This window comes from Melospiza georgiana, chromosome 4, assembly GCF_028018845.1.
Source record: "Melospiza georgiana isolate bMelGeo1 chromosome 4, bMelGeo1.pri, whole genome shotgun sequence".
In the NCBI taxonomy this organism is placed as follows: domain Eukaryota; kingdom Metazoa; phylum Chordata; class Aves; order Passeriformes; family Passerellidae; genus Melospiza; species Melospiza georgiana.
This window is the reverse complement of record NC_080433.1, coordinates 797,227-822,512: the sequence shown is the minus strand read 5'-3', so window position 1 is coordinate 822,512 and position 25,286 is coordinate 797,227. Positions and strand designations below refer to the sequence as shown.

Sequence of the window (25,286 nt, the reverse complement as noted above, 5' to 3'; positions counted from 1 at the left end):
CAGCTCCCGGGGGACCCCCGGCCCCGCCGGCCCCATCCGTGGCGGGGCCGCTGTCCGGCCGGCCGGCCGCTGTCCGGCCAGGCCCTCACTGCCCATGCATGTGCCACGCCCTCACGCCCGCTGCATGTGCACAGCCCGGCCCCGCCACACTCTCGGTTCCGTCCCCCAGCCGGACTCACCTGTGGGTTTTCGTTCCGTTTTTAATTTCCCAGGGTCAGTTTGACTTCACCCTTAATTTTGTATGGATTTTCGGAGGAGCTTTCTCCTTCTCCGGAGTCACGGAGGTGCGGCCATTCGCCTCCCGCCCTTGACGTTGTGATACACATCCCCCACAGAGATCTATGTTTCTTATATTATATTATTATTATTAATTATTATTATTATTATGTAATAAATTTATAAGAAAGCTCCGCCTGGTCCTGTGCTCACTCAGATCCCGCGGTGGTCCTGGCCCCACACAGGGGGGGACAAGGGGAGCTCCCGAGGGACAGAGCCCCATGGGTGGATTTTGGGGTGTCCCCAGTTGAACTTTGGGGTTTTCCTGGCTGAATTTTGGGGTGTCCCCGGTTGAATTTTGGGGGTTTCCCGGCTGAATTTTGGGGTTTTGCTGGATAAATTTTGGGGTACTCCCTGCTGAAATTTGATGTTCCCCAGGTGAATTTTGGGGTGTCCCTGAGTGAGTTTTGGGGTGTTCTCGGTTGAATTTCAGGTTGTCCTGGCTGAATTTTGAGGTGCCCCAGTTTAATTTTGGGACATTCCCAGGTGAAATTTGAGGTGCCCCTCAAATTTTGGGATGAATGAATTCTGAGTAGGATGGGTGGGATGGATTTTGAGGCGTCCCTGGGTGAGATTTTGGGTGTTCCTGGGTGAGATTTTGGGTGTTCCTGGGTGAATTTTGGGGTGTCACAGGTGAGATTTGGGGTGTTCCTGGGTGAATTTTGGGTGTTCCTGGATAAGTTTTGGGGTGTCCCTGGGTGAGATTTGGGGTGCTCTGGCTCCCACAGGTGCCACATCAATGGCACGAAGCCACTGTCCCCAGCGTCACACCCCCAGCAGGTCCTGGCCACCCACTGGTGTCCCCAGGGCCAGGGCAGGGGGTGACCCTCGGGGGGCACAGCCAAGGGACAAAGGGACAGGGAAGGGGCTGGGGGTCCCCACTTGTCTGGGTGTCCCCAACTCACTCAAATGTCCCCAACTCATCTGGGTGTCCCCAACTCAGCTGGGTGTCCAGCATGGCCTGGATGTCCCCAGGAGTGTCCCAGCGGTGTCCCCAGCAGTGCCCCAGCACTGTCCCCAACACTGACCCCACCAGTGTCCAACACTGTCCCCAGGACTGTCCCCACCCTGTCCCCACCCCTGTCCCCTCCCGTGCCAGGACTGTCCCCAGCTCACACCAAGCATATATTTTATTGAAAGACCAAGTGGGTGACAACGGCGTGGGGACAGCCGGGGTGGCACAGTGGCTCGGGGGCTCCTCTGGCTGCTGAGTACAGATAAATACCGGGACATCGAGCGGGTGGCGATATAGTCACGATAGCGCTGGGCGACAGGGCCGAAGCGAGGGACCACCAGGCACAGCAGTGAGGAGGGGGCGGCCCCGGGGGGGTCCCGAGCTCGGTGGCGGGCGGGGGGGGGACAGCCGGGGACACCGACACGAGGGGCAGCACGCCCGGGGCGGGGGGCGGCTCCGGGGGATCCCCGCTCCTGTGGGGGGGCAGCGCGGATTTGGGGGTGCGCGGAGATTCCCTCCCCCGAGCTGCCCCTGGACGCCCTCCCGAACCCCCCCGGACCCCCCCGTGCCCCCAAAGCCGCGGGCCCGCTGCCCCCCGCGCTGGCCGTGCTCATGCAGGGGAGGCTGCTCGGGCCGTGCCACCCCCCCCGGGCTGTGCCACCCCCCGAGGGGACCCCCGGACCCCCGAGAGGTGGGGGGGGCGTGCGGGGGGGCGCGGGGGGGGCAGAGACTCTGGGGGTCACACAGAGAAACCCTGGGGTCACAGAGAGTCCCTGGGGTCACACCAAGTCCCTAAGGGTGACACCGAGTTCCTAAGGGTCACACAGGGTCCCTGGGAGTCACACAGGGTCCCTGGAGGTGACACAGAGTCCCTAAGGGTGACACCAAGTTCCTAAGGGTCACACAGAGTCCCTGGGGGTGACACCAAGTTTCTGGGGTGACACCGAGTCCCTGGGGTCCCACAGAGTCCCTAAGGGTGACACAGAATCCCTGGGGGTGATGCAGAATCCCTGGGGCTGACACCAAGTCCCTAAGGGTGACACCGAGTCTCTGGGGTGACCCAGAGTCCCTGGCTGGGTGACCCCGAGTCCCTAAGGGTGACACAGCGTCCCTAAGGGTGACACCGAATGCCGGGGGTGGCAGGGACCCTACTCCAGGTAGATGTCCTCTGTGGGGCAGGCGTACTCCAGGTGCTCCTGGTAATATTCCTGAAATGCTCGGCTGGGGGGGCAGCCATGGGGAGGGGGGTCAGCGAGGGGAGGGGGCACAGAGAGACACCCCCAGACCCACTGAGACCCCACAAACAGGGGCTGGTACCCCCAGAGCTGGCACAGCTGGATCCCAGCGCCCACAGCCCCCCAAACCTGGCACAGCCAGACCCACAGCATCCCCAGACCCCCCAAACCTGGCACAGCCAGACCCACAGCCCCCCAAACCTGGCACAGCCAGACCCACAGCATCCCCAGACCCCCCAAACCTGGCACAGCCAGACCCACAGCATCCCCAGACCCCCCAAACCTGGCACAGCCAGACCCCACAGCCCCACAGCACCCCCAGTCCCTGGCACACAGAGCCCCCACACCCAGCCCTCAGCACCCCAAACCTTCACACCCTGTGACCCCAGCCCCAGTACAGCCAGAGACCCCTGCACCCCATAATGCTGCACCCAGACCCCAATCCCCTGGCACCCCAATCCCCCGCCACACAGACCCAGTCCCTGGCACCCAGACCCCAATCCCTGGTACCCCCAATCCCGGACACCCAGACCCAAATCCCCTGGCACCCAGACCCCCAGCACTCCCAGCCCCCCTGTCACCCCTTGCCCCCTGTCACCCAGACTCCCCAAAGCCCTGGCACCCAGACCCTCTGCACCCCCAATCCCCTGGCACCCAGAGCCTCCAAAACCTCCAGCCCCAACACCCCATGCCCTGCCCCCCGTGCCCCCCAGACCCCCTGTGCCCCTCTGTCCCCTGTATCTCCCACGTCCCCGTACCCCCATAACCCCCGTGCCCCCAGCCCCATCCCAGCCACCCCGTGCCCCCCGTGTCCCCCATGTCCCCTGTGCCCCCCCATGTCCCCGGTGTCCCCAGTGCCCCGTGTCCCCTGTACACCCGTGTGCCCCCTGTGTCCCCCATGTCCCCCACGTGTCCCCGGTGTTGCCAATGCCCCCCGTGTCCCCTGTACCCACTGTACCCCCCATGCCCCCGTGCCCCACGTGTCCCCTGTACCCCCCGGTGTTCCCCATGCCCCCCACACCCCCCGTGTCCCCCATAATCGCCATACTCCCCCGGTGTCCTAGTGTCCCCTGTACCCCCATGTCCCCCCGGTGTCGCCCTGTGTCCTGGTGCCCCCCGTGCCCCCCGTGCCCCCCCGGTGTCCCGGTGCCGTACCCGACACACTCGGCCACGTGTCTCATGGACTCCTGCGACACGAACACGTGGCAGGCGAAGCGGCTCAGCACCGGGTGCTTGGTGATGAACCCGAAATAGCTGCGGGGGTGGGGGGCACGGGCTCAGGGGGCACCCCAAACCTGCCCCGGGCGGGCTCTGCCAGGGGGCACCCCCAGAGTCCGGGACGGCCACCCCAGGGACACCGGGGCGGGCAGGGGACTCCGGGGTGGCACCGCGGGGTCCCTGTGTGGGATGGGGTCACTTGGGGTGTCCCTAAATGCGATGAGGGTCCCTTGGGGTCCCTGGGTAGGGTGGGAGTACCTTGGGGTGTCCCTGAATTGGGTGAGGGTCCCTTGGGTGACCCTGGATGGGGTGAGGGTTCCCTGGGGTGTCCCTGAATTGGGTGAGGGTCCCTTGAGGTGCCCCTGGCAGTGTGGGGGTGTCTCGGGGTGCCCCTGGATGGGGTGGGGTCCCTTAGGGTGTCCCTGAATTGGGTGAGGGTCTCTTTGAGGTGTCCCTGGGCAGAGTAGGGGGTCCCTGGGGATGCCCCTATATGGGGTGAGGGTCCTTTGGGGTGACCCTGGGTAGGGTGAAGGTCCCTTGGGGTGTCCCTGGATGGGGTGGGGGTCACTTGGAATGTCCCTGGCACTGTGGGGGTGTCCATTGGGGTGTCCTTAGGTGGGGTGAGGACCCCTTGGGGTGCCCCTGGATGGGCTGAGGGTCCTTTGGGGTGTCCCTGGGTAGAGTAAGGGGTCCCCTAGGGTATCCCTAGCAGAGTGGGGGGGTCCCTTGGGGCATCCCTGCAAGGGTGGGAGTGTCCCTGGATGGGGTGAGGGTCCCTTGGGACCCTGGATGGGGTGGCTGCTCCTTGGGGTGTCCCTGGAGGGGGTAGGGGCTCCTTGGGATGTCATTAGGTGGGGTGAGGATCAACTGGAGTGCTACCGGCAGGGTGAGGGTCTCCTGCGTGCACCTGGGTAGGGTGGGGGTCCCTGGGGGTGCCCCTGGGGGCACGGGGGGCTCACCAGCTGTTCCGGGGGTGGCACCCACAGAAGGAGATGTTCTTCATCTGGAAGAAGTGGCTGCAGCGCTCGAACTGCGGGGGACAGGGGCACAGGAGGGGCTGGGTCAGGTCTGGGGGCCCAGAGCCCCCCAAAATCTGTGCCCGCCCTCAGCATCGGCCCCCAGACCCACAGCCCTGCACCCTGCACCTGCTGGGCACCCCCACATCTGCTCTGCTCACCTCCAGACTACTGAGCCCCCCAAAACCCACCCCCACATTCCTCCCGCCCTGGTCACCCCCAAACCCAGACCCCTGAGCCCCCCAAAACCCACCCCCCATTCCTCCTGCCCTGGTCACCCCCAAACCCAGACTCCTGTCCCCTCCTGTCCCCCCCAAACCCAGACCCCTGTTCCCACCATGTCCCCCCAAACCCAGACCCCTGTCCCCTCCTGTCCCCCCCTCCAACCCAGACCCCTGTCCCCACCATGTGCCCCCCAAACCCAGACCCCTGTCCCCCCACTGTCCCCCCAAACCCAGACCCCTGTCCCCTCCTGTCCCCCCAAACCCAGACCCCTGTCCCCACCATGTCCCCCCAAACCCAGACCCCTGTCCCCTCCTGTCCCCCCCAAACCCAGACCCCTGTCCCCTCCTGTCCCCCCCAAACCCAGACCCCTGCCCCCCCACTGTCCCCCCCAAACCCAGACCCCTGCCCCCCCCAAACCCAGACCCCTGCCCCCCCACTGTCCCCCCACTGTCCCCCGGTGTCCCCGTCCCCGACCTCGTGCTCGGGGCTGTACTCGGTGACGGTCAGGATGAGTTTGATGCCCTGCAGTGTCACCTCCAGGTCACAGCTGGCCGGGGGCCGCAGGTGCACCGTCAGCTTCCGGGTGGTGGCGATCTGGGACAGCGGGAGAGGCGGGAAACGGCAAAAAAAGGGAAAATGGAGAGAGGTAAAATTATAAAATATTGATAAGAGATTGTAAAAGGGAGCCTCGTGGGGCAAGGCTGGGGTCTGCTCCTTCTGCTAAGCACGGCTCAGCAAGAGCTCCCAAGTTCCCGTGCCAAATTTACTATTATTAATTACCTATTAATTTATTATTTATTTTTCTTATTATTATAATTATTTTTATTATTATTTAATATTATATTATTTTTCTTCTTATTATAATTATTTTCTATTATTAACTGACTTTTCATCTAATCAACTGACATTATTATTATTATTATCATCATCATCATCATCTGACTTTTTATCTTATCAACTGACTTTTCATTCTCAAGACTATTTTTGCAATCTTGAGAGTGAAAAGTTGGTTAATAACAAATTATGTATTCCTGGGTAAAAAACAGGCTGCACCTGGAATAAAAAGAGATCTGTTCTTTGAGAATGAGCAGAAAAGGTGTGGAAATGGACTAAAAATAAAGTTTGACAGATACTGATGAACTGAGTGTGAGTGTGTTGTTAATTACAATTAGATCTGACAATAATAATATCATCTTAATTATATTATATCAATCATATAATATCATATTCATATCAATCATATAATATCACATTATAGCTTGTATAATTATTCTATATAATTATATAATGATTATATATTACATGTTTGTGTTTAGATAATATTATCAATACTACTTAATAATATTGTTATTTATATTACAATAATTGTATTATTTATTACTATTTCTATTATTTATATTATAAATACATAATCTATATTATGTATTAATATATTATAGATAATATTACAATTAATAATTATGGTCTATAATAGTTTGTATAATTAATATATAATTAATATTATAGTATATAATTATAATATTTATACTATAAACTTAATAATATTATTTTATATAATAATCTTATTATATAGTAATATAGTTATTATTATATAATTATATATCGTATATATATTGTATATAATTATATATATATTATATATATAATAATAAATATAAATTATAAACTTAATAATATTATTTTATATAATAATCTTATTATATAGTAATATTGTTATTATTATATAACTATATATAGTATATATATTATATATATAATTATATATATTATATATACATATATTGTATATTATTATATATTGTATATATAATTATATACAATACTATAATAATATAATGATATAGTTTAAATATAATTTAATAACTATAATACAATATTTTATATATAATTATAATATAAATAATATTATATTACAACATAAATAATGTATTATAATTTTAATTAATTTTATGATATTAACGATGAAATATACAATAATTAATGTACGCCAATAATAATAATTTCTGATAATGCCATCAAATCTGGCCTGTGCCATAAAAATCCAGATTTCCTGCCCAGAGCAGCGAGTGCCGGCTGTTTTCACCCGCTCACCTTCTGCATGGCGGCGCAGAGGATGCCGTTGCCCTGGTGGTACGGGACCTCCACGGAGCCCAGGAACTGCACGTTGAACCGCTCCACCCAGCACGGGTTCCGCTTCAGCCCTGCGGGACAGCGGCGTCAGCAAGCACGGCGTCGGGAATGGCAGAACGGCGGGATGGCGGGATCACGGAGTGACACGGGATCACACGGAATCACGGAATCAGGGAATGGCAGAACGGTGGGATGGCGGGATCACGGAGTGACACGGGATCACACGGAACCACGGAATCAGGGAATGGCAGAACAGTGGGATGGCGGGATCACGGAGTGACATGGGATCACATGGAATCACGGAATCAGGGAATGGCAGAATGACAGGGTTACAGGATCACGGAATCACACGGGATCGGGGAACCACAGAGAATCAGGGAATTACAGAATGGCGGAATGTCAGGATTGGGGGATCACGGAATCACACAGGAATGGGGAATCATGGAATCACACAATCACAGAATCACACATAATCAGGAATCACAGAATCAGGGAATCACACAGAATCACATGGAATCACACAATCACAGAATACTGGAATCACACAATCACACAGAATACTGGAATCACACAATCACAGAATCACACAGAATCAGGAATCACAGAATCAGGGAATCACACAGAATCACATGGAATCATACAATCACAGAATCAGGGAATCACACAACCACACCGAATACTGGAATCACACAATCACAGAATCACACAGAATCAGGAAATCGCACAATCATGGAATGTCAGGATCACAGGATCATGGAATCACACAATCACACAGAATCACAGGATCACGGAATGACACACCATCATAGAATCACACAATCATAGAATCATACAACCAGGGAATCATAGAATCACACAATCCATCATACAGAATCATACAGAATCATACAATCAGTCACAAGGGATCACACAGGATCACAGAGGATCTCACAGAATCTCACAGAATCTCACAATCGCACACAATCATGGAACCACACACAATCACACAGCATCACAGAATCACACAGTCAATCACACAATCAATCACACACAGTCACAGAATCACACAGAATTCACAATCACAGAATCCCTGTGTTGGGAGAGCCCTTCAGGGCCCTGGAGCCCAGCCCAGGCCCTGGCACCCAGTGCCACCTCCAGGCTGGTTAAACACCCCCAGGGATGGTGACTGCACCCCCTCCCCGGGCAGCCATTGCAGAACTTTCTCCCCCTTGCTGGAAAAGCTTTTTGCTGCTCTCCAAGCTGGATTTCCCTTGGCCCAGCTCAGGCTGTGTGCTCTGGGTGTGCCAGTGCTGCTGGGGACAGAGCCCAGGGGCAGCTGGGCACAGGCACCTTTCAGGAGCTGTGACAGTGCTGGGGGCACCCTGAGTGTCCTTCCCTGCAGGCTGAGCACCCCCAGCTCCCTCAGGGCTCCCTCAGGGGTTGTGTCCCAGCCCCTCTCCAGCCCCGCTGCCCCTCTGGCCCTGCTCAGTGTCCCAAGGTCCTGCCCGGGCTGAGGGGGCACAGCTGGCACAGCCCTGGAGCTGAGCCCTGCCCGTGCCAGGGCACAGTGACCTCCCTGCTGCTGTGCCCTCCATTGTGGCACAGCCAGGTGGCACTGGGCCCTTGGGCACCCCACCAGGGCACAGTGACCTCCCTGCTGCTGTGCCCTCCAGTGTGACACAGCCAGGTGGCACTGGGCCCTTGGCCACCAGGGCACACCAGGGCTCCTGCCCTGCTGCCCAGCAGGTCCCTCTGTGCCTCGCACTGCCCAGCCACACCGTCAGGGACTGTCACATCACTGGTCGATGCCCAGCTGAGCTCGAGCCATGGGCCCTGGTGGCCAAGAGGGCCATAGAAGCCATTGGCTGTCACTATTCTGTATTAACTTCTGCAAATTATCATAATTTAGTATAGTTTGTAATCTCGGCTTAAATAATATAGACTATTTATTCTATATTAATTTATACATTATTTATTTTATACAAAAATTATGAATTATTTCTATATTTTATAGTGTTTATATATTATGTATATAAATAAAATTTATATATTGTTATTTATCATTATATATTTATAGATATTTTTAATATATTATTTATCCTATATTACCTTATTTATTCTACATTAACTTATACATTATATATTTTTATATTATATATCAATTACATATTATTTATATATCTTATATATTAGTTACATATTATTTACTCTTTACATATTATTTATATTTTATATTTTTAATTTATATATTATTATTTATTATAATATATTTATATATTTTTAATATATTTTTTAAATTTATTACTTATACTATATTAACTTTTGAAAATTATTTTAATTTAGTACAGTTGGTAATCTCTGCTTAAATCATATAGATTATTTATTCTATGTTAACTTTATAGATTATTTATTCTATACTAATACATTAAATTTTATATACTATATAAATTATATACTATTTATATTTTTTATATCGTATTTATGTACTATTTATTCTTTATACATTATTTATGTTTTACATATTATTTATATATGTTATATTATTTATATATATTTTATTCTTTATATATTGTTTATTTTTTACATATATTAAATTTATATTTTATATATTTTATATATTTTCTAATATATTATTTATTATATATTAACTTCTACAAATTATTTTTATATAATTAAAATTTGCAACCTCTTTTTAAAGATAATAAATTATTAAATCTCTTTTTAACTACTTTTTATATAAGTTGATATAATTTGTCATTTTTTATATAATTTGTCAGCCTTTTGTGGTCAATACCCTAATCCCTGTAGATTGTATATGTTGGTGTGATAAATATATATTCTTGTTTAAAATAATAAATTACATAAAATATATATTATAGATATATAGATTAGTTTAAACTGTAATTATTTTAAATTTCGCTTTCACAAAATATTAATATAGGAGCTATGTGCTGTGTGCTATAACAATAACTTTTACAACAAGTAAAAGTTAATGTTATAGCACACAGCACACATAGTACACACACAGTTACAAAATACTAACTAATGCTTTTATTTTTGGAACTATCTGACAATAATAACTCGGATAAGGAAAATAACTAAAACTCTCTGTGTGGTTAAATAACATTAAAAAAACCACACAGATAATATGGGAAAAAAAGATGTAAAAAGATTTCTGCCACTGACCCTTTGACTGTCAATAACTCCCTGTTTGTTGGGAAGAAATGACACACTCATTGTGAAAAAATAGCATAAATATTGGGAAAAACTGCCATTCACCACTCCCAAAAATCAAATATTCACTCTTGCACGATGGGTCAGGGGTGGAACCAAACTAAAAAATGCCCAGAGGATATAAAAGAACTCAAAGAAACTATTAAATACTTATAATCCTCCTAAATAGGTATGCAATCAATGCAATATAAATAATATATAATTTATACATGATATAAAAATAAATAATGCATAAGTTAATATAGAATAAATGAAGTTAATAAAGAAAATCGATATAGAAAAAAATCAATATAGAAAGAAAATCAATATAGAAAAATATGAAAATAATAGAAATAAATATGGAGATAAGTGTAGAGATAAATGTAAAGGTAAATATAGAGATAAATGTAGAAATAAATGTAGAAATAATTATTGAAAAATCAATATAGGAAAATAAATATAGAAATAAGAGAAATAAATGTAGAGATAAAGGTAGAGATAAATGTAGAAAAATCAATATAGAAAATCAATATAGAAAAATAAATATAGAAATAATAGAAATAAATATAGAAAGAAATATAGAGATAAATATAGAAAGAAATATATAAAAATAAAAATAGAAAAATATAGAGAAATAAATATAGAAAGAAAATCAATATAGAAAAATATAGAAATAATAGAAATATATATTGAGATAAATAGAGAAATAAATGTAGAAATATATATAAATATAGAAATATATAGAGAAATAAATATAGAAATAATTGTTGAAATAAAAATCGAAATATAAATGTAGCAAGATAAATATAGAGAAATCAATATAGAAAGAAAATCGATATAGAAAAACATAGAAAAATATAGAAATATGTATTGAGATAAACAGAGAAATAAAAGTAGAAATATATATAGAAATAAATGTAGAAATATGTACAGAAATATATATAAAAAATTATATAGAAATAAATATAAAAATAAATATAGAAAAGTACACATAGAAAAATAAATATAGAAAAAGAAAAATTATTATAAAAAAGCAGCGTGGCCAAGCTACGGCCACACCCCCAAGGCGTTTATCCCTTATGAAAAATTCAAGGTGTTCAAGAGCAAATCTGGTTTCTCCCGGAGAGGCCCCCCACGCCCCCAGCCCCCTCCCCATCGCGGGGTCCCGGGCTCGTACCGACGGCGTCGCGGGCCTGCCCCACCACCTCGTGGGCATAGAAGGCGGGGAAGATGCCGCGCTCGCCCGTGCGCATGTTGTAGCCCCGGTACCAGTAATCGTCCTCCTCCAGCTCCACCAGGATGGGGTCGTCCACGTCCAGCTCCAGCTCGTCCTCATGCCGCGGGATGAACCTGGGGGGACGCACAGGGGGATGGCACGGGGACATGGGTAGCGCCAAAGTCACAGCTCTGACCTCGTGGGCAGCCCCAAAGTCACAGCTCTGACCTCGTGGGCAGCCCCAAAGTCACTGCTCTGACCTCGTGGGCAGCCCCAAAGCCATGGCTCTGACCTCGTGGGCAGCCCAAAGTCACAGCTCTGACCTCGTGGGCAGCCCAAAGTCACTGCCATGATGTCCTGGGCAGCGCCAAAGTCACAGCTCAGTACCCTCAGGTCACCATCACCTCCCCAAAGTCACTACCCTGACCTCGTGGGCCGCCCAAAGTCACTGCTCTGACCTCGTGGGCAGCCCAAAGTCACTGCTCTGACCTCGTGGGCAGCCCAAAGTCACTGCCATGATGTCCTGGGCAGCGCCAAAGTCACAGCTCTGACCTCGTGGGCAGCCCAAAGTCACAGCTCTGACCTCGTGGGCAGCCCAAAGTCACTGCTCTGACCTCGTGGGCAGCCCAAAGTCACTGCTCTGACCTCGTGGGCAGCGCCAAAGTCACAGCTCTGACCTCGTGGGCAGCCCAAAGTCACTGCCATGATGTCCTGGGCAGCGCCAAAGTCACAGCTCTGACCTCGTGGGCAGCCCAAAGTCACAGCTCTGACCTCGTGGGCAGCCCAAAGTCACTGCCATGATGTCCTGGGCAGCGCCAAAGTCACAGCTCAGTACCCTCAGGTCACCATCACCTCCCCAAAGTCACTGCTCTGACCTCGTGGACAGCTCCAAAGCCACTACCCTGACCTCGTGGTCAGCCCAAAACCATGGCTCTGACCTCCTGGCCAGCCCCAAATTCACTGCCCTGATCTTTTGGGCAGCCCAAAGTCACTGCCATGATGTCCTGGGCAGCCCCAAATTCACTGCCCTGACCTCCTGGTCAGCCCCAAAGCCACTGCTTGGCACCCCTCAGGTCATCAGCACCCCAAAACCACTGCACTGCCCTCCTGGTCAGCCCAAAGCCACTGTCCTGTACCTCCCAGCTTCCAATCACCCCAAATCCACTCTCCTCAGCCCCTCACCACCCCAAAAATCCACCCCACTACACCCCTGACCTCCTGGTCACCCCAAAAACCACATTCCTGACCTCCTGGTCAGCCCCAAACTCACTGCCCTGACCTCAGCCCCAGTCACAGCCCTGACCTCCTGGTCATCAGCCCCAAAGCCACTCCATCCATCTTCTCATCACCCCCAAAGCCACTCCCCTCAGCCATTCACCAAAAATCCACCCTGCTACACCCCTTCCCCTCCTGGGCACCCCCAAACCCAGACCCATGCCCCTTCCCCTCCTGGGCACCCCCAAACCCAGACCCCACACCCCTTCCCCTCCTGGATACCCCCAAACCCAGACCCACACCCCTTCCCCTCCTGGATACCCCCAAACCCACAGCCCTGTCCCCCTCATCCCCTCCTCATCCCCCATGCTCAGACCCCACTCCAATGTTGTGGTCACCCCCAAACCCTGTGGCAGCTGTGGGGGGACATGACATCCCCAGAGGCCAGGGACAGCCACCCCAGCAGCAGGCAGGGAGCCCTGGGGTGGCACTGCAGGGCCCTGGGTGTCCCTGGCAGGGGCTGTGTGTCACCTTGGGTGTCACCGGGGGTGGCCTCACCTGAAGACAGCGCGGTGGGTCTGCTCCCGCTCCTCGCCGTTCACCATGCAGGAGAACAGCCCAAAGGACTCTGTGCCTGTGGGGACAGAAATGCCAGGGACACAGGGGACAGCTGCCACCCCCACGGGGACAGGGGGACAGCTGCCACTCCCATGGGACAGGGGACAGCAATGCCAGGGGCACGGGGGACAGCTGCCACCCCCATGGGGACACAGGACAGCCAGCCACCCCCATGGGACATGGGGACAGCGTCCACCCCCACAGGGACATGGGACAGCTGCCACCCCCACAGGGACATCCCCACCCATGTTCCTGGGGGGCACTCGTGGGGTCAGAACCCTCCTGGGGGTCCCACCTGGGCCCTGCCCAGCAGAGCAGGGCTGGGGACCCCCTGTGGTCACTGTTAGCCTGCCCCGTCTCCTGTGACATGTCACGACACGCCATGACATATCGTGACGTATCATGGCATGGCATGGCACAAGGGAATGGTGCCAGGGACAGGACAGGGAGGGCAGCTGGTGTGAGAAGAGCCAGGACAGCATGGCACAACATGTCACGATATCCCAGGACATATCGGGACATGCTGAGACATGTCGTGACATGTCATGACATGCCACAAACAGGGTACACGGGAATGGCTGGGGCAGGACACGGAGGGCAGCCAGTTTGCCAAGGTCACCCAGACCAGCCCAGGACACCGTGACAGGTCACGACATGTCACGACATGTCACGACACGACACCGCCACTTACTGGAGGAGCGTGAGGTGCTGTTGACGAAGACGTTGAGGAACTTCTTGGAGAACTGCAGGTCGGCCTCGGGGGACGAGTCCTCGGAGGAGCTGCGCGCGTCGGGGGCCACCAGCCCGTCCCCAAAGGCCACCTCGTCGTCGCAGGCCCTCAGGATGTCGCTGTCGTCGCTGAGCACGGACGTGCAGCGCCGCAGGCTGACCAGCTCCAGCTGCGTGTGCTCATCCACCACCAGCGTGTACTTGACCGAGTCGTAGGCCAGCGACTCGTCCAGCGCCGGCGGCTCCGGCGGCTCCGGCGCCTCCCCGGCCGGGCTGCCCCGGCGCGAGGCCACCAAGGCCGGCTCGGCCTCCTCCAAGGCCATGGCGAAGCCGCGGTTGGTCTTGGCCGTGGACACGTCCAGCGCGGCGGGGTCGGCGTCGGGCGCTAACCGGACGTCGTCGATCATGGAGTCGGCCTCCAGCATGCCCGAGTCCAGGTCCCCGTCGAGGGCCCAGCGCCGGGGGCTGGCGGGGCGGCGATCCCCGCCGGTGACGGTGGGCTCGGCGCCAGGGGATGCCCGTGGCAGCGAGGCCGGGCGGCAGCCCAGGGTGGCCAGGACCTCGGAGGCGTCCAGGCGGCCGAGGGCGACGGGGCGGCCGGGGCACACGGGCGCGATGGTGTCGTTGGTGGGGTTGCTGAGGAACAGGAAGGGCCCCGGCTCCTCGGCCGGCGGCTCCGGCGGCGGCTCGGCGGCCGCATGCTCGGCCTCGGCCAGGGAGCTGCGCAGCGTCTCCATGTCCACCAGCTCGATGGCGCCGCGCTGGCACCGTGTCCCTGCTGCCGTGTCCGCCAGCACCGCCGGCGAGTCCCGTGGGCCCGGCTCCTCGTCCAGCGCCTCGCTCAGGATCTCGGGCTCCAGGTCGGAGGCGGGAGAGATGGTGTCGCACAGCGAGTGGCTGTTCTGGAAGCACTCGTCCGGGCACTTGATGGGGTACGAGCCCTCTGAGATCATCTTGTTCACCAGGTTGCTGAGCAGCCACGGCGAGTCCGAGTCCTCGCTCAGGTCGGGCTCCGACTCCGAGTCGGAGTCATACTCGCTGTTGTCCTCTTCATCCGCCTCGGGCATCAGCTTGGGCCCCACGGGCAGGTAGAAGGAGCGGCGGATGCTCTCCAGGCTGTGGTCGGGGTCGATCTTCAGGTCCAGGGGGCTGGCGCTGGACACCTCGGTCTGGCCCTCGGGTGCGGGGCCGTCGGCCGGGTCCAGGCTGTCGTAGTAGGCATCCATCTTCAGCTCGGCCAGGCTCTCCCTCCTGAGCACGCCGCGCTCCGGCGGGCCCCTCTCGGCCGGCTCCTCCTCGTCCTCCTTGCCCTTGTCCAGCAGCAGCGAGTCCTTGATGCCCAGCAGGCCGGGCGCCTCCAGCTCGGGCTCCAGCTCTCCCTCGGAGCCGGGCGAGCTGGCCTCCTCGATGGAGTTGGTCAGGTGGGACGAGCGGCCGCTGCTGCTGTCGCTGCTGAGGTCCAGCTCGGTCTCCGAGATGGACGAGATCATGTTGCTGACCAGGCGCCCGCCGGCGAAAGCCGCCTCGAGCTCCCCGTCCACGTCCGAGTCAGAGCCGGGCGAGCTGAGCTCGTCCCCGCGCCGCCCGCCGGGCAGGAAGGGCTTGGCCGTGCGGCTCGTGAGGTCGGCCTCGATGCCCGGGTCCGAGGAGGGCGACGTGGTCTCCGAGGAGCCCGAGGGGTGGCCGCGCACGCTGGCGGCCCGGCCGGACTGGGCGCCCTCCCCGTCGGAGCTGAGCGGCTCCGTGGGAGCCCCGTCCCGCTCCGGCCGAGGGGGCCGCGGCGGCGGCTGCGGGCGGGGGGACCCCGGGCTGCCGCCGCCCTGGGGCTGCGTGGGGGCCTGGGGGGCGGCCTGGGGCGGGGGGGCGGCCTCGGGGGCGCCGGGGGGAGCCGCGGGCCCTGTTGGAGAGAGACAGGGGTGAGGAGGCGGGGGCGGCTGGCGGGGGCGCGGCGGGGAGAGCGGAGCTCGGAGCGCAGCGGAGATGAGGTTCATGTTAAAATCGGGCGCGGCTCTCGGGGGCGATGGGTTACCATGTGCCAGGGACTCGGGGCTGTTGCCTTGCGAGTCCAGGGGGGAGGGCGGCAGCGAGGGGGGAGCCCCCCCGGGGCCCGGCGGGCTCTCCAGGCAGGGTCCGTCCAGGATGCAGGCGTGGGGGGACGAGTGTCCTGCGGGGAGGGGACACGGAGCCGGCGTCACCCCGCGGGGCGGCCGCGGGAGCCGGCAGCACACCCACCTTGGCACAGCCCCACTGTCACCCCGCCATTGCCACAGCCCCACTGTCACACCTGCATTGTCACACCCACGTTGGCACAGCCCCACTGTCACATGCCCAAATGTCACACCTGCATTGTCACACCCGCGTTGACACAGCCCCACTGTCACACCCGCGTTGGCACAGCCCCACTGTCACACACGCGTTGGCACAGCCCCACTGTCACACCTGCATTGTCATACCCGCGTTGGCACAGCCCCACTGTCACCTTGCCACTGACACAGCCCCACTGTCACATCCCATTGGCACAGCCCCGCTGGCACACCCGCATTGTCACGCCCACGTTGGCACAGCCCCACTGTCACATACCCAAATGTCATACCTGCATTGTCACACCTGCATTGTCACAGCCCCATTGGCACAACCCCACTGTCACACCTGCGTTGGCACAGCCCCACTGTCACATACCCAAATGTCATACCTGCATTGTCACACCTGCATTGTCACAGCCCCATTGGCACAACCCCACTGTCACACCTGCGTTGGCACAGCCCCACTGTCACATACCCAAATGTCATACCTGCATTGTCACACCTGCATTGTCACAGCCCCACTGTCCCAGCCCCATTGTCACCCCGCCATTGTCACAGCCCCACTGGCACATGCCCACTGTCACCGTGCCATTGTCACCCTGCCCCTGTGACCCCGCCACGGCGCTCACCGGTGTGTGAGGAAGAGGAGGAGGAGGAGGAGTGCAGCAGCGCGTCCTGCCAGCTGGGGCGCGGCGCGGGCGGGGCGAAGCCGCCGTTGTTGTTCAGGGAATCCTGCGGGGACAGAGGGGCCGGGGGGATCAGTGAGGACCCCCGACCCTGGGAGCGCTCGGGGACACCATGGGGACAACAGGATGGGGGCAGGGATGGGGATATGGGGGATTGGGATATGGGGGATGTGGGGGACGGGGATGGGGGGACACCGGGATGGGGGCAGGGATGGGGATATGGGGGATTGGGATATGGGGGATGTGGGGGACGGGGATGGGGGGACACTGGGACGGGGGCGTGGGAACGGGGATGGGGATATGGGAGATTGGGATATGGGGGATGTGGGAATGGGGGATTGGGATATGAGTCCTAGAGGGGACAGGGATGGGAATGGGTGCTGAGGGGACAGGGATGGAGGGACATCCCCGGGATTGGGGGGATGGGAATGGGGGATGTGGGAATGGGGCATGGGGATATGGGGGATGTGGGATGGAATTTGTGGGAATGGGTCCTAGGGGGGACAGGGATGGGGGGACATCCCTGGGATGGGGGCATGGGAATGAGGGATGTGGGAATGGGGGATGTGGGAATGGGGGATGTGGGAATGGGTCCCAGGGGGGACAGGGATGGGAATGGGTGCAGGAGGGGACAGGGATGGGGGGACACCCCCAGGGATGGGCACTGGGGGACAGGGATGGGGATGGGGGCTGTGGGGACAGGGATGGGGGTACAGGAGGGGGTGCTGGGTGTGGGGATGGTCCCGGGGGTGCCGCAGGGACGGCTCTGGGGTGCCTGGCAGCCCCCGTGCCACGTGCGTGGGTTTATCCGGATTAGGGCCGCCGCATCCATCCCTGCATCCCCTGCCCGGCCAGAGCATGCCAGGGGCACGGCACAGCACGGCACGGGTGGCACGGTGCCCACCCCGGGGACAAACCCAGCAGGGTGCTGGCCACGGGACAGCCATGTGGGGCCCCGGCAGCACGGCCCCGGCCCGCAGGGGTGTGGGGAGCCCCGGGATGTTCGGGAACGTCGCGCCGGCAGCTGCAGCGGGATTAGTCCCGCCGGGAAGCGCGGGCAGCGCTAATCCCGGCACATCCCGGCGGGAGCGGGGATTAGGGAGCGCGGCCGGGCCACGGGGAACCAACCGGGGTGGCCCTGACAGGGACTGGGGTGGGCACCGAGGGGACAGGGGGATGGGAATGGGGGGGCAACAGGGATGGGGGAATGGGAATGGGGGAGATGGGAACGGGGGGTGCGAGAAAAGGGAGATATGGGAATAGGGGAGATGGGAACGGGACGAGATGGGAATGGGGGATGTGGGAATGGGGAAATGGGGATGGGTCCTAGCGGGGACAGGGATGGGAATGGGTGCAGGAGGGACAGGGATGGGAGAGATGGGAGTGGGTGATGAAGGAAATGGGGACACGTGCCAGAGGGGACAGGGATGGGGGACACGCTGGGGGAGGACAAGTGAAGGGTGGTGGAAGGGTTAAAGACAGGGGACAGGGCATGGGGACACGGGGATGGCTGCAGGGGGGACACAGGGATGTGTTCTGTGGGGACACAGGGCCCAAGGACCAGGATGTCGCCGCCTCCCGGGACCCCGCGATGGGGCAGACCCAGGGGCCCCACCCGCCCCTTCCAAGGGATGACGGAGCCACGCGGAGACCCGGCCTGGCCGGGCAGGACCCCCGGGCTCTGTCCCCTCTGTCCCCTCTGTCCCCTCGCGGTGACCGCCACCCCCCGGGGCCCCCCCAGGCCGGCAGCGCGCGGGGCCCTCCCGGGAAAAGGGGGGGCCCCGAAATTCCCGAGGGCCCGCGGTTCCCTGGCAACGCCGGCGGTGCAGCCGCTTCCCACACACTGCGGCGGCGCCTGCGCCGCGACACGGGGACATCCCTGCGGCGACACGGCCGGGGGGACACCCCGGGAGCGCCGAGCCCCGCAAAACGGGGGACGCGGCGGGGGGGGGGCACCGGGGACGGAGAACACCGGGAGGGAGGGGACAGTGACCCAAGGGGGGGAAGGGACAGTGACCCAAGGCGGGGGGGGGACAGTGACCATGGAAGGGAAGGGACAGTGACCCCCAGGAGGGAGGGGACAGCGACCCCCGGGGGGCATGGGACACAGACCCTGAGGAGGGATGGGGACAGTGATCCCAGGACAAGGGGACAGTGACTCCGGGATGGATGGGGACACAGATCCTGGGGGCATGGGGACACAGACCCAGGGGCAAGGGGACAGTGACCCCCAGGGAGGATGGGGACACAGATTCCAGGAGAAGGGGACACAGACCCCAGGGAGCCATGGGGACAGTGATCCCAGGAGAAGGGGACAGTGACCCCGGGGGGGATGGGGACAGTGATCCCAGGACAAGGGGACAGTGACCCCAGGACAAGGGGACACCTGCGGCCAGCCCGGCCTCACCTGGGTGCCCGGGGCCGTCAGGTTGAGCGTGGTGGGGCGATGCTTCTGCGTCTCCTCCAGGGCGGGCGAGGGGATGGGCGAGGCCGAGGGGGACGGCGGCGCCTCCAGCTCGTTGCCTTCCTCCTCCTCCTCTTCCTCCTCGTCGTCGTCATCGTTGTCGTCGATCATCTCGAACTCCTGGAAGTCGTCCTGGAAGGTGCACACGGGGTGCGGCTGCTCCCCGCGCTCCAGCACCAGGCAGTCCTGCGGGTGGCACCGTGTCAGGGACCAGGGGACAGCCCAGGGCCACCCCCCTGCCACCGAGGGGTGGCACCATCCCCAGTCCCCGCTGGGGTGACCTAGAGGGGACGAGGGACCCCCGGCTCGTCCCCTTTGCCTCAGCACCCAGAGAGCCACCAAAGGCACCGCTGTGGGTGAGTGGTGGCAGCCCCCGCGGTGTCCCCAAGGGCCACCAGGCTCCTGCACCTTCTCATAGTGGTCCGAGTCGTAGTTGAGGCCGATGCCGCAGTCGTCCGTGATCTCTGACAGGTCCTCGTCATCGAACTCCTCCAGGCTGATGTCCTGGGGGGGCCTGGGGACACGGGGGACATGGTTCAGTGACAGCCAGGCCCTCACGGCACCGTGAGAGCAAAGTGGCACCACGGGGACACGGGGGACACGGCTCAGTGACAGCCAGCAGAGTGGCACCATGAGGACATCCGTCCGTGTGTGGGTGGCACTCTCAGCATGGGAGCACCACGGACATGGCACCATAACCTTGTCACCTCTGGTGTCACACGGACATGGCGCCACATCCCTGTCCCCTCTAGTCCCACATGGACATGGCACCAGGACACTGTCACCTCTGGGTGCTGGCCCAGGACAGCCAGAGGGACATGTGACCATAACACAGGGATATGGCATCAAACTCTGTCACTTCTGGTATCACAAGGACATCACCATAACTCTGTCATCCCTGGGTGCCACACAGACATGTCACCATAACCCTGTCGCCCCTTAGTGACAATAAAGGACAACCACAGGGACATGGCACCACAACCCTGTCACCTCTGGTACCACATGGACGTGGCACCATAACCCTGCCACTCCTTAGTGGCAGTACAGGACAACAACAGGGACGTGTCACCACACCCCTGCCACCTCTGGGTGCCACATGGACGTGGCGCCAAACGCTGTCCCCCCCGGCTGCCATATGGACGTGGCACCACACCCTGTCACCCCTGTGTGCTGGCACAGGACAGCCACGGGCACACGTCACCCACGGCTGTCACCACGCGGTGGCACCAGCTGGGTGGAGGTGCCAAGGCCACCACATGTCCCAAATTCCCGTCGCACAGAATCCCCGGAGCCGAGGTGGGGAGGGGACGGTCACCAGGCGTGGGGTGGCCTGTGCTGCTGGGGGGAGTCACGCCGGCATGGCTGGGGTGACAAAGGGGACACGGGCTGTGACACCCCTGAGCGCATTCCCAGGGAACGGGGGTGCCATGGAAACCAGCGGCTCCTGCGGGAACGGCGGAATGGGAGAAATCCCGAAATCCTGAAATCCCGGCAGGGCTTGGGGCCAGAAAACAGAAACTGGGGGTTTGGGGGGGCTCCGTGAGGGCGGAGGTACAGCCTGGGTGCCACTGGGAGCCTCTGGTCACTCTCCATGGGGCTGGGGACACCCAGGGTCCCCCATTCCGGTCCCAAGGGTGTGTGGCAGTGCCTGGGTGCCGCTGGGAGCCTCTGGTCACCCTCCGTGGGGTTGGGGACACCCAGGGTCCCCCATTCCGGTCCCAAGGGTGTGTGGCAGTGCCTGGGTGCCGCTGGGAGCCTCTGGTCACCCTCCGTGGGGTTGGGGACACCCAGGGTCCCCTGTTCCGGTCCCAAGGGTGCCTGGGTGCCACTGGGACCCTCTGGTCACTCTCCATGGGGTTGGGGACACCCAGGGTCTCCTCAGCAGCACCTGGGCACCACTGGGACCCTCTTGTCACCCTCCGTGGGGTTGGGGACACCCAGGGTCCCGTCAGGGTCCCCCAGCAGCACCTGGGCACCACTGGGACGCTGTGCCCACCCTCTGTGGGGTTGGGGACACCCAGGGTCCCCTCAGGGTCTCCCATCAGCACCTGGGCACCAGGGGGACCCTGCGTCCCCCCTCTGCGGGGTTGGGGACAGCCCGGTGGGCTCGGGCGGGTGCGGGGGCCCAGCCCCAGGGTGGCAGCAGGGTCGGACCCCCAAGGGGACCCAGGGCTGTCCCCTGTCCCCCCCGCGGTGCAGCCGCCCCCGATTCCCGGCAGGAAGATTCCCCTAATCCCATAATTCCCAGAAGTAGGGCACGGCCGCGCCGAATCCGCGCAGATTTGGGGCAAAAGCGGCAGAAACGGAGCCGGGGCCGGGGCTGAGCGGGAGCGGGGCTGAGCGGGGCCCCAAAGGACACACGGGACAGGGGAGCCCTGGGCTGGGGGCTGAGGGGCCCCGGGGGTTGGGGAGCGCAGCCTTTTGGGGTGCTGGGAGGGAATGTCCTTCGGGGTGCAGAGCCCTGGCGTGTCAGGGAACAGAAATGTTGGGGTTCAGGAACCTTTGGGGTGCCGAGCTATGGGATGTGGAGGTGCCGAGCCCTTTGGGGTTCAGAACCCTTTGGGGTTCCAGGGTGCCAAACTCTGGGGTGTTGGGGGGCAGAGCCCCGGGCTGTTGAGGAGCAAAAAGTTTTTGGTGACAAGAAGATTTTTGGGATATTGTGGTGCAGATCCTGTTGGATTGTAGGGACCAGAGCCTGGGCTATTGGGGAACAGAGCCCTGGGGTTTTGGGGTGCAGAACACCAGGATGCCAGGGAGCAGAACCCTGGGGTTTTAAGGTGCAGAGCCTTTTGGGGTGCACACACCAGGATGTTGGGGTGCAGAACCCTTTGGGGCACAGAGACCTGATTTGTTGGGGAGCAGAGCCCCAAAAATGCTGAGGAGCAGAGCCTTGGGGTGTCAGGGAGCAGAGCCTTTTGGGGAGCAGAGCCCAGGGGTGTTGGGGACCAGATTCCTGGATATTGGGGTGCAGAGCCCAGGATGTCAGGGTGCAAAGCCCAGGATGTTGGGGTAGAGATCCCAGGAAGTCAGGGAGCAGAGCCCTACGGGTGCAGAGCCCTATAGGGTGCCAAACCATCTCCCAGCCCCACAGAATATCGGGGGCTTCCCCCCTTCAGGAAGAACCCCAGGACTCTGCTGTCCCTGGGGTCTATGGGGGTCCTGTGGGCACACAGGGGGACAGGTACAGTGGGGCTCAGTCCTCCTGGGGTGGGGACCTCGGGGTCCCCTCCTGCACCCCGGACCCTCTTCAGTGGGGGAGCAGCTCCTGCTCCTGGCTGGGGGACACGGGAATGGGATGGGATGGCATGGGATGGGATGGGATGGGATGGGATGGGATGGGATGGGATGGGATGGGATGGGATGGGATGGGATGGGATGGGATGGAACCAGCAGTGAGAGCCCATCCAGCTCCACAATCTCCCTGATGGGACCCCTGGGGACCGGGCTGGGGACAAAGTCAGTGCCCTGGCCATGGGTGAGGGACACGGCGCTGGGGATGAGCAGCGGGAACAAGGAGAGTGCCCGTCCCCACCTTGGGGACACTCCCGGGGCCGGCTGGCACCGAGGGACAGGAGCGGAGCCAAGGGTGAGGACAGGGCCAGGGGGTCTCACCCAGCCCCGCACAGGCAGAGGGGATCGGGAAGGGCTGGAACCTGCAGGACCCCCCACACTCCTACGGCATCCCAGTGACCCCAGTGCCACCACCCCGAGCCGGGATGGGCCAGAGGGGACCCCAAAGGGGCCCAGTGTCACCTGGCAGGGGCACGGGGCTGGGAGGGCCGGGCAGGGACAGCGGCGGTGCCAGCGCCGGGAGGGCTGGGCAGGCACAGCGGCGGTGCCAGGGCAGGGACAGGAGGGCCGGGCAGGGACAGCGGCGGTGCCAGCGCCGGGCAGGGACAGCGGCGGTGCCAGCGCTGCCAGGGCCGGGAAGGCTGGGCAGGCACAGCGGCGGTGCCAGCGCTGCCAGGGCCGGGCTCCCTCCCCGGGGAGCGCTGCCGCCGGCGCAGGCCCCGGGCGGGTGGAATTTCCTCATCGCTGCCAGCCCCGCTCCCTGCGCACCGCCCGGGGGGGCTGCGAGAGCCGGCAGGGGACCCCACAGTGACCGGGAGGGGACCCCAGAGCGGCCCGGGCGGGGATGGCACCCCCGCCCGCTCCCGGAGCTTGCTCTGACCCCGTGGTCACCCCAAACTGGGGACCGGGGGCTCCTGGCTGGCACCTGGGGCTGCCACGGCCCGAGCGGGAGGTGGGAGCCATCGCCAGGCCCGGCTGCGTGCGCGCCTGGAATTCCCTCATCGAGGGAGCGCTCCCACATCGAGCATCCATTCCCACATCGAGCATCCATTCCCACCTCGGGCATTCATTCCCACATCGAGGGAGCATTCCCAGCCCATTCCGGCCTTTCCTCTCCGGCCAGGGGGTCCCACCCCACCGGGCACCTCCAGCCGGGCTGGGCACCCTCTCCCTGCCCGCGGCTCCTCAGGGAAGGCACAGTCGGGTTCGGGTTCGGGTTCGTGTTCCCCGTCACCGTTCCCGGCTGATCTCGGCATGCTCGGGGAGCCCCAGGGAGCGGCCCCGGGTTTGGGATGGCTCCGGGCACAGCTCCCGCTCCCCGCACCGGGTCCGGCTGCCCCAGGGCCGGCCCGGGGCCGAGCGGCCCCAGCGAGGCCGTGGCGTCCCCTCCCTGCGCCACCGCGGGCAGCGACAGCCCGGGGTCCTGCTGCGCTGCGGCCCGGGAAGGGGACAGCCGGCGACAGGGACATCCTGGGGACAGGGACATCCTGGGATGCTCGGGGGAGGGAACGTCCTGGGGATGGGGATGCTCAGAGAAGGGGACATCCTGGGGCCAGGGACACCCCAGAGAAGGGGAGCCCTGCCCAGCACAGCCACAGCCAGCCAAGGGCACGTCCCACAGCCCCGCGGTCCCTGCTCCTCTCTCCGCAGCTCCCGCATCCCCGGGGCGCTCCAGGTGCCCCTCAGGGCCGCCTCCTGCCCTTCCCATTCCGCTGCCGGGCGTCTCGGCCCCGCAGTGCGCCAGCCCGGCCCGCACCCCGACCCCGCATCCCGCACCCCGGGCTCGCACCGCGACCCCCGGCCCCGCACCCAGCCAAGGTCAGGCGCGGGGCGGGACCCGCCGCGTCCCCTCCCCGCGGGACCCCCGGCGGCCCTGCGGGAAGGTGACCGATCCCGGGGCCCCGGTGCGGCGTCCCGGCTGCGGGATCCCCCCGGATCCCCTCGGCATCTCCCCGGCCGCGCCGGGCCCCCCCTGCTCCCGGGACCGGCCCCCCCATCTCCATCCCCGTCCCCATCCCGGGGCCGCTGCGGCGCCTCGGGAGAGACAAAGAGGCGGCGGCGGCGGCTCCTCCCGCAGCGGCCCCGGGATGCGGCGGCCCCCGAGGCCGGGGGGGCTCCGGGCCCCGGGCAGGGGAAGGGACGGAGGGGACCCCGCGCCCCCCGCCCGCGGCGCTCCGGGGGCCGGATGGCGGCGCCGGTAAGGCCGGGAAGGGCCGCGCTGGGGCGGGGGCCGGAGGAGCCCCCCCGGTCCCGCATCCCAAGGTGAACGGGCGGGCGGGGGGGGCCGGGGCGCGGGCCCGGTGCAAGGGCGGCACGGCGGGAGGGGAAGGGCAGCGCGACCCCGCATCCCCCCCGCGCATCCCCCGCGCGTCCCCCGCTCACCGGCAGCCGGGCGGGGAGAGCGAGTGGAAGGTGGAGAGCGAGAACATCTCGGCGCGATCCGCCATTTTCTCCGGCCGGGGCTGCGCCGGACTGCGGAGCTGCGGGAGCGGGGGGGGAGCGGCGGGAGGAGCTGCG

General features: G+C 59.1%; 1 protein-coding gene across 1 annotated transcript; it reads right to left on the bottom strand.

Moving 5' to 3' along the window:
• Window positions 1–1,388: 1,388 nt before the first annotated feature.
• On the bottom strand, window positions 1,389–25,286 carry MAPK8IP2 (mitogen-activated protein kinase 8 interacting protein 2). The gene is made up of 12 exons (XM_058022229.1): window positions 25,152–25,286; window positions 19,887–19,992; window positions 19,422–19,664; window positions 16,958–17,060; window positions 13,988–16,189; window positions 13,237–13,312; window positions 11,425–11,597; window positions 7,017–7,126; window positions 5,400–5,519; window positions 4,644–4,714; window positions 3,622–3,720; window positions 1,389–2,452 (listed from the first exon to the last, which is right to left on the bottom strand). Exons 1-12 carry the CDS (start codon window positions 25,214–25,216, stop codon window positions 2,380–2,382), a joined length of 3,441 nt encoding a protein of 1,146 aa, XP_057878212.1. The 5' UTR covers window positions 25,217–25,286; the 3' UTR covers window positions 1,389–2,379.

What these genes read in the sequence shown, in the direction of transcription:
- MAPK8IP2 (XM_058022229.1), bottom strand. Translation starts at nt 25,216, where the DNA reads ATGGCGGATCGCGCCGAGATGTTCTCGCTCTCCACCTTCCACTCGCTC. An exon ending in CAGCACCTCACGCTCCTCCA is followed by an intron (nt 13,313 to 13,987) that starts GTAAGTGGCGGT and finishes CTGTCCCCACAG; the next exon opens with GCACAGAGTCCTTTGGGCTG. An exon ending in GCAGGCCCGCGACGCCGTCG is followed by an intron (nt 7,127 to 11,424) that starts GTACGAGCCCGG and finishes GCTGTCCCGCAG; the next exon opens with GGCTGAAGCGGAACCCGTGC.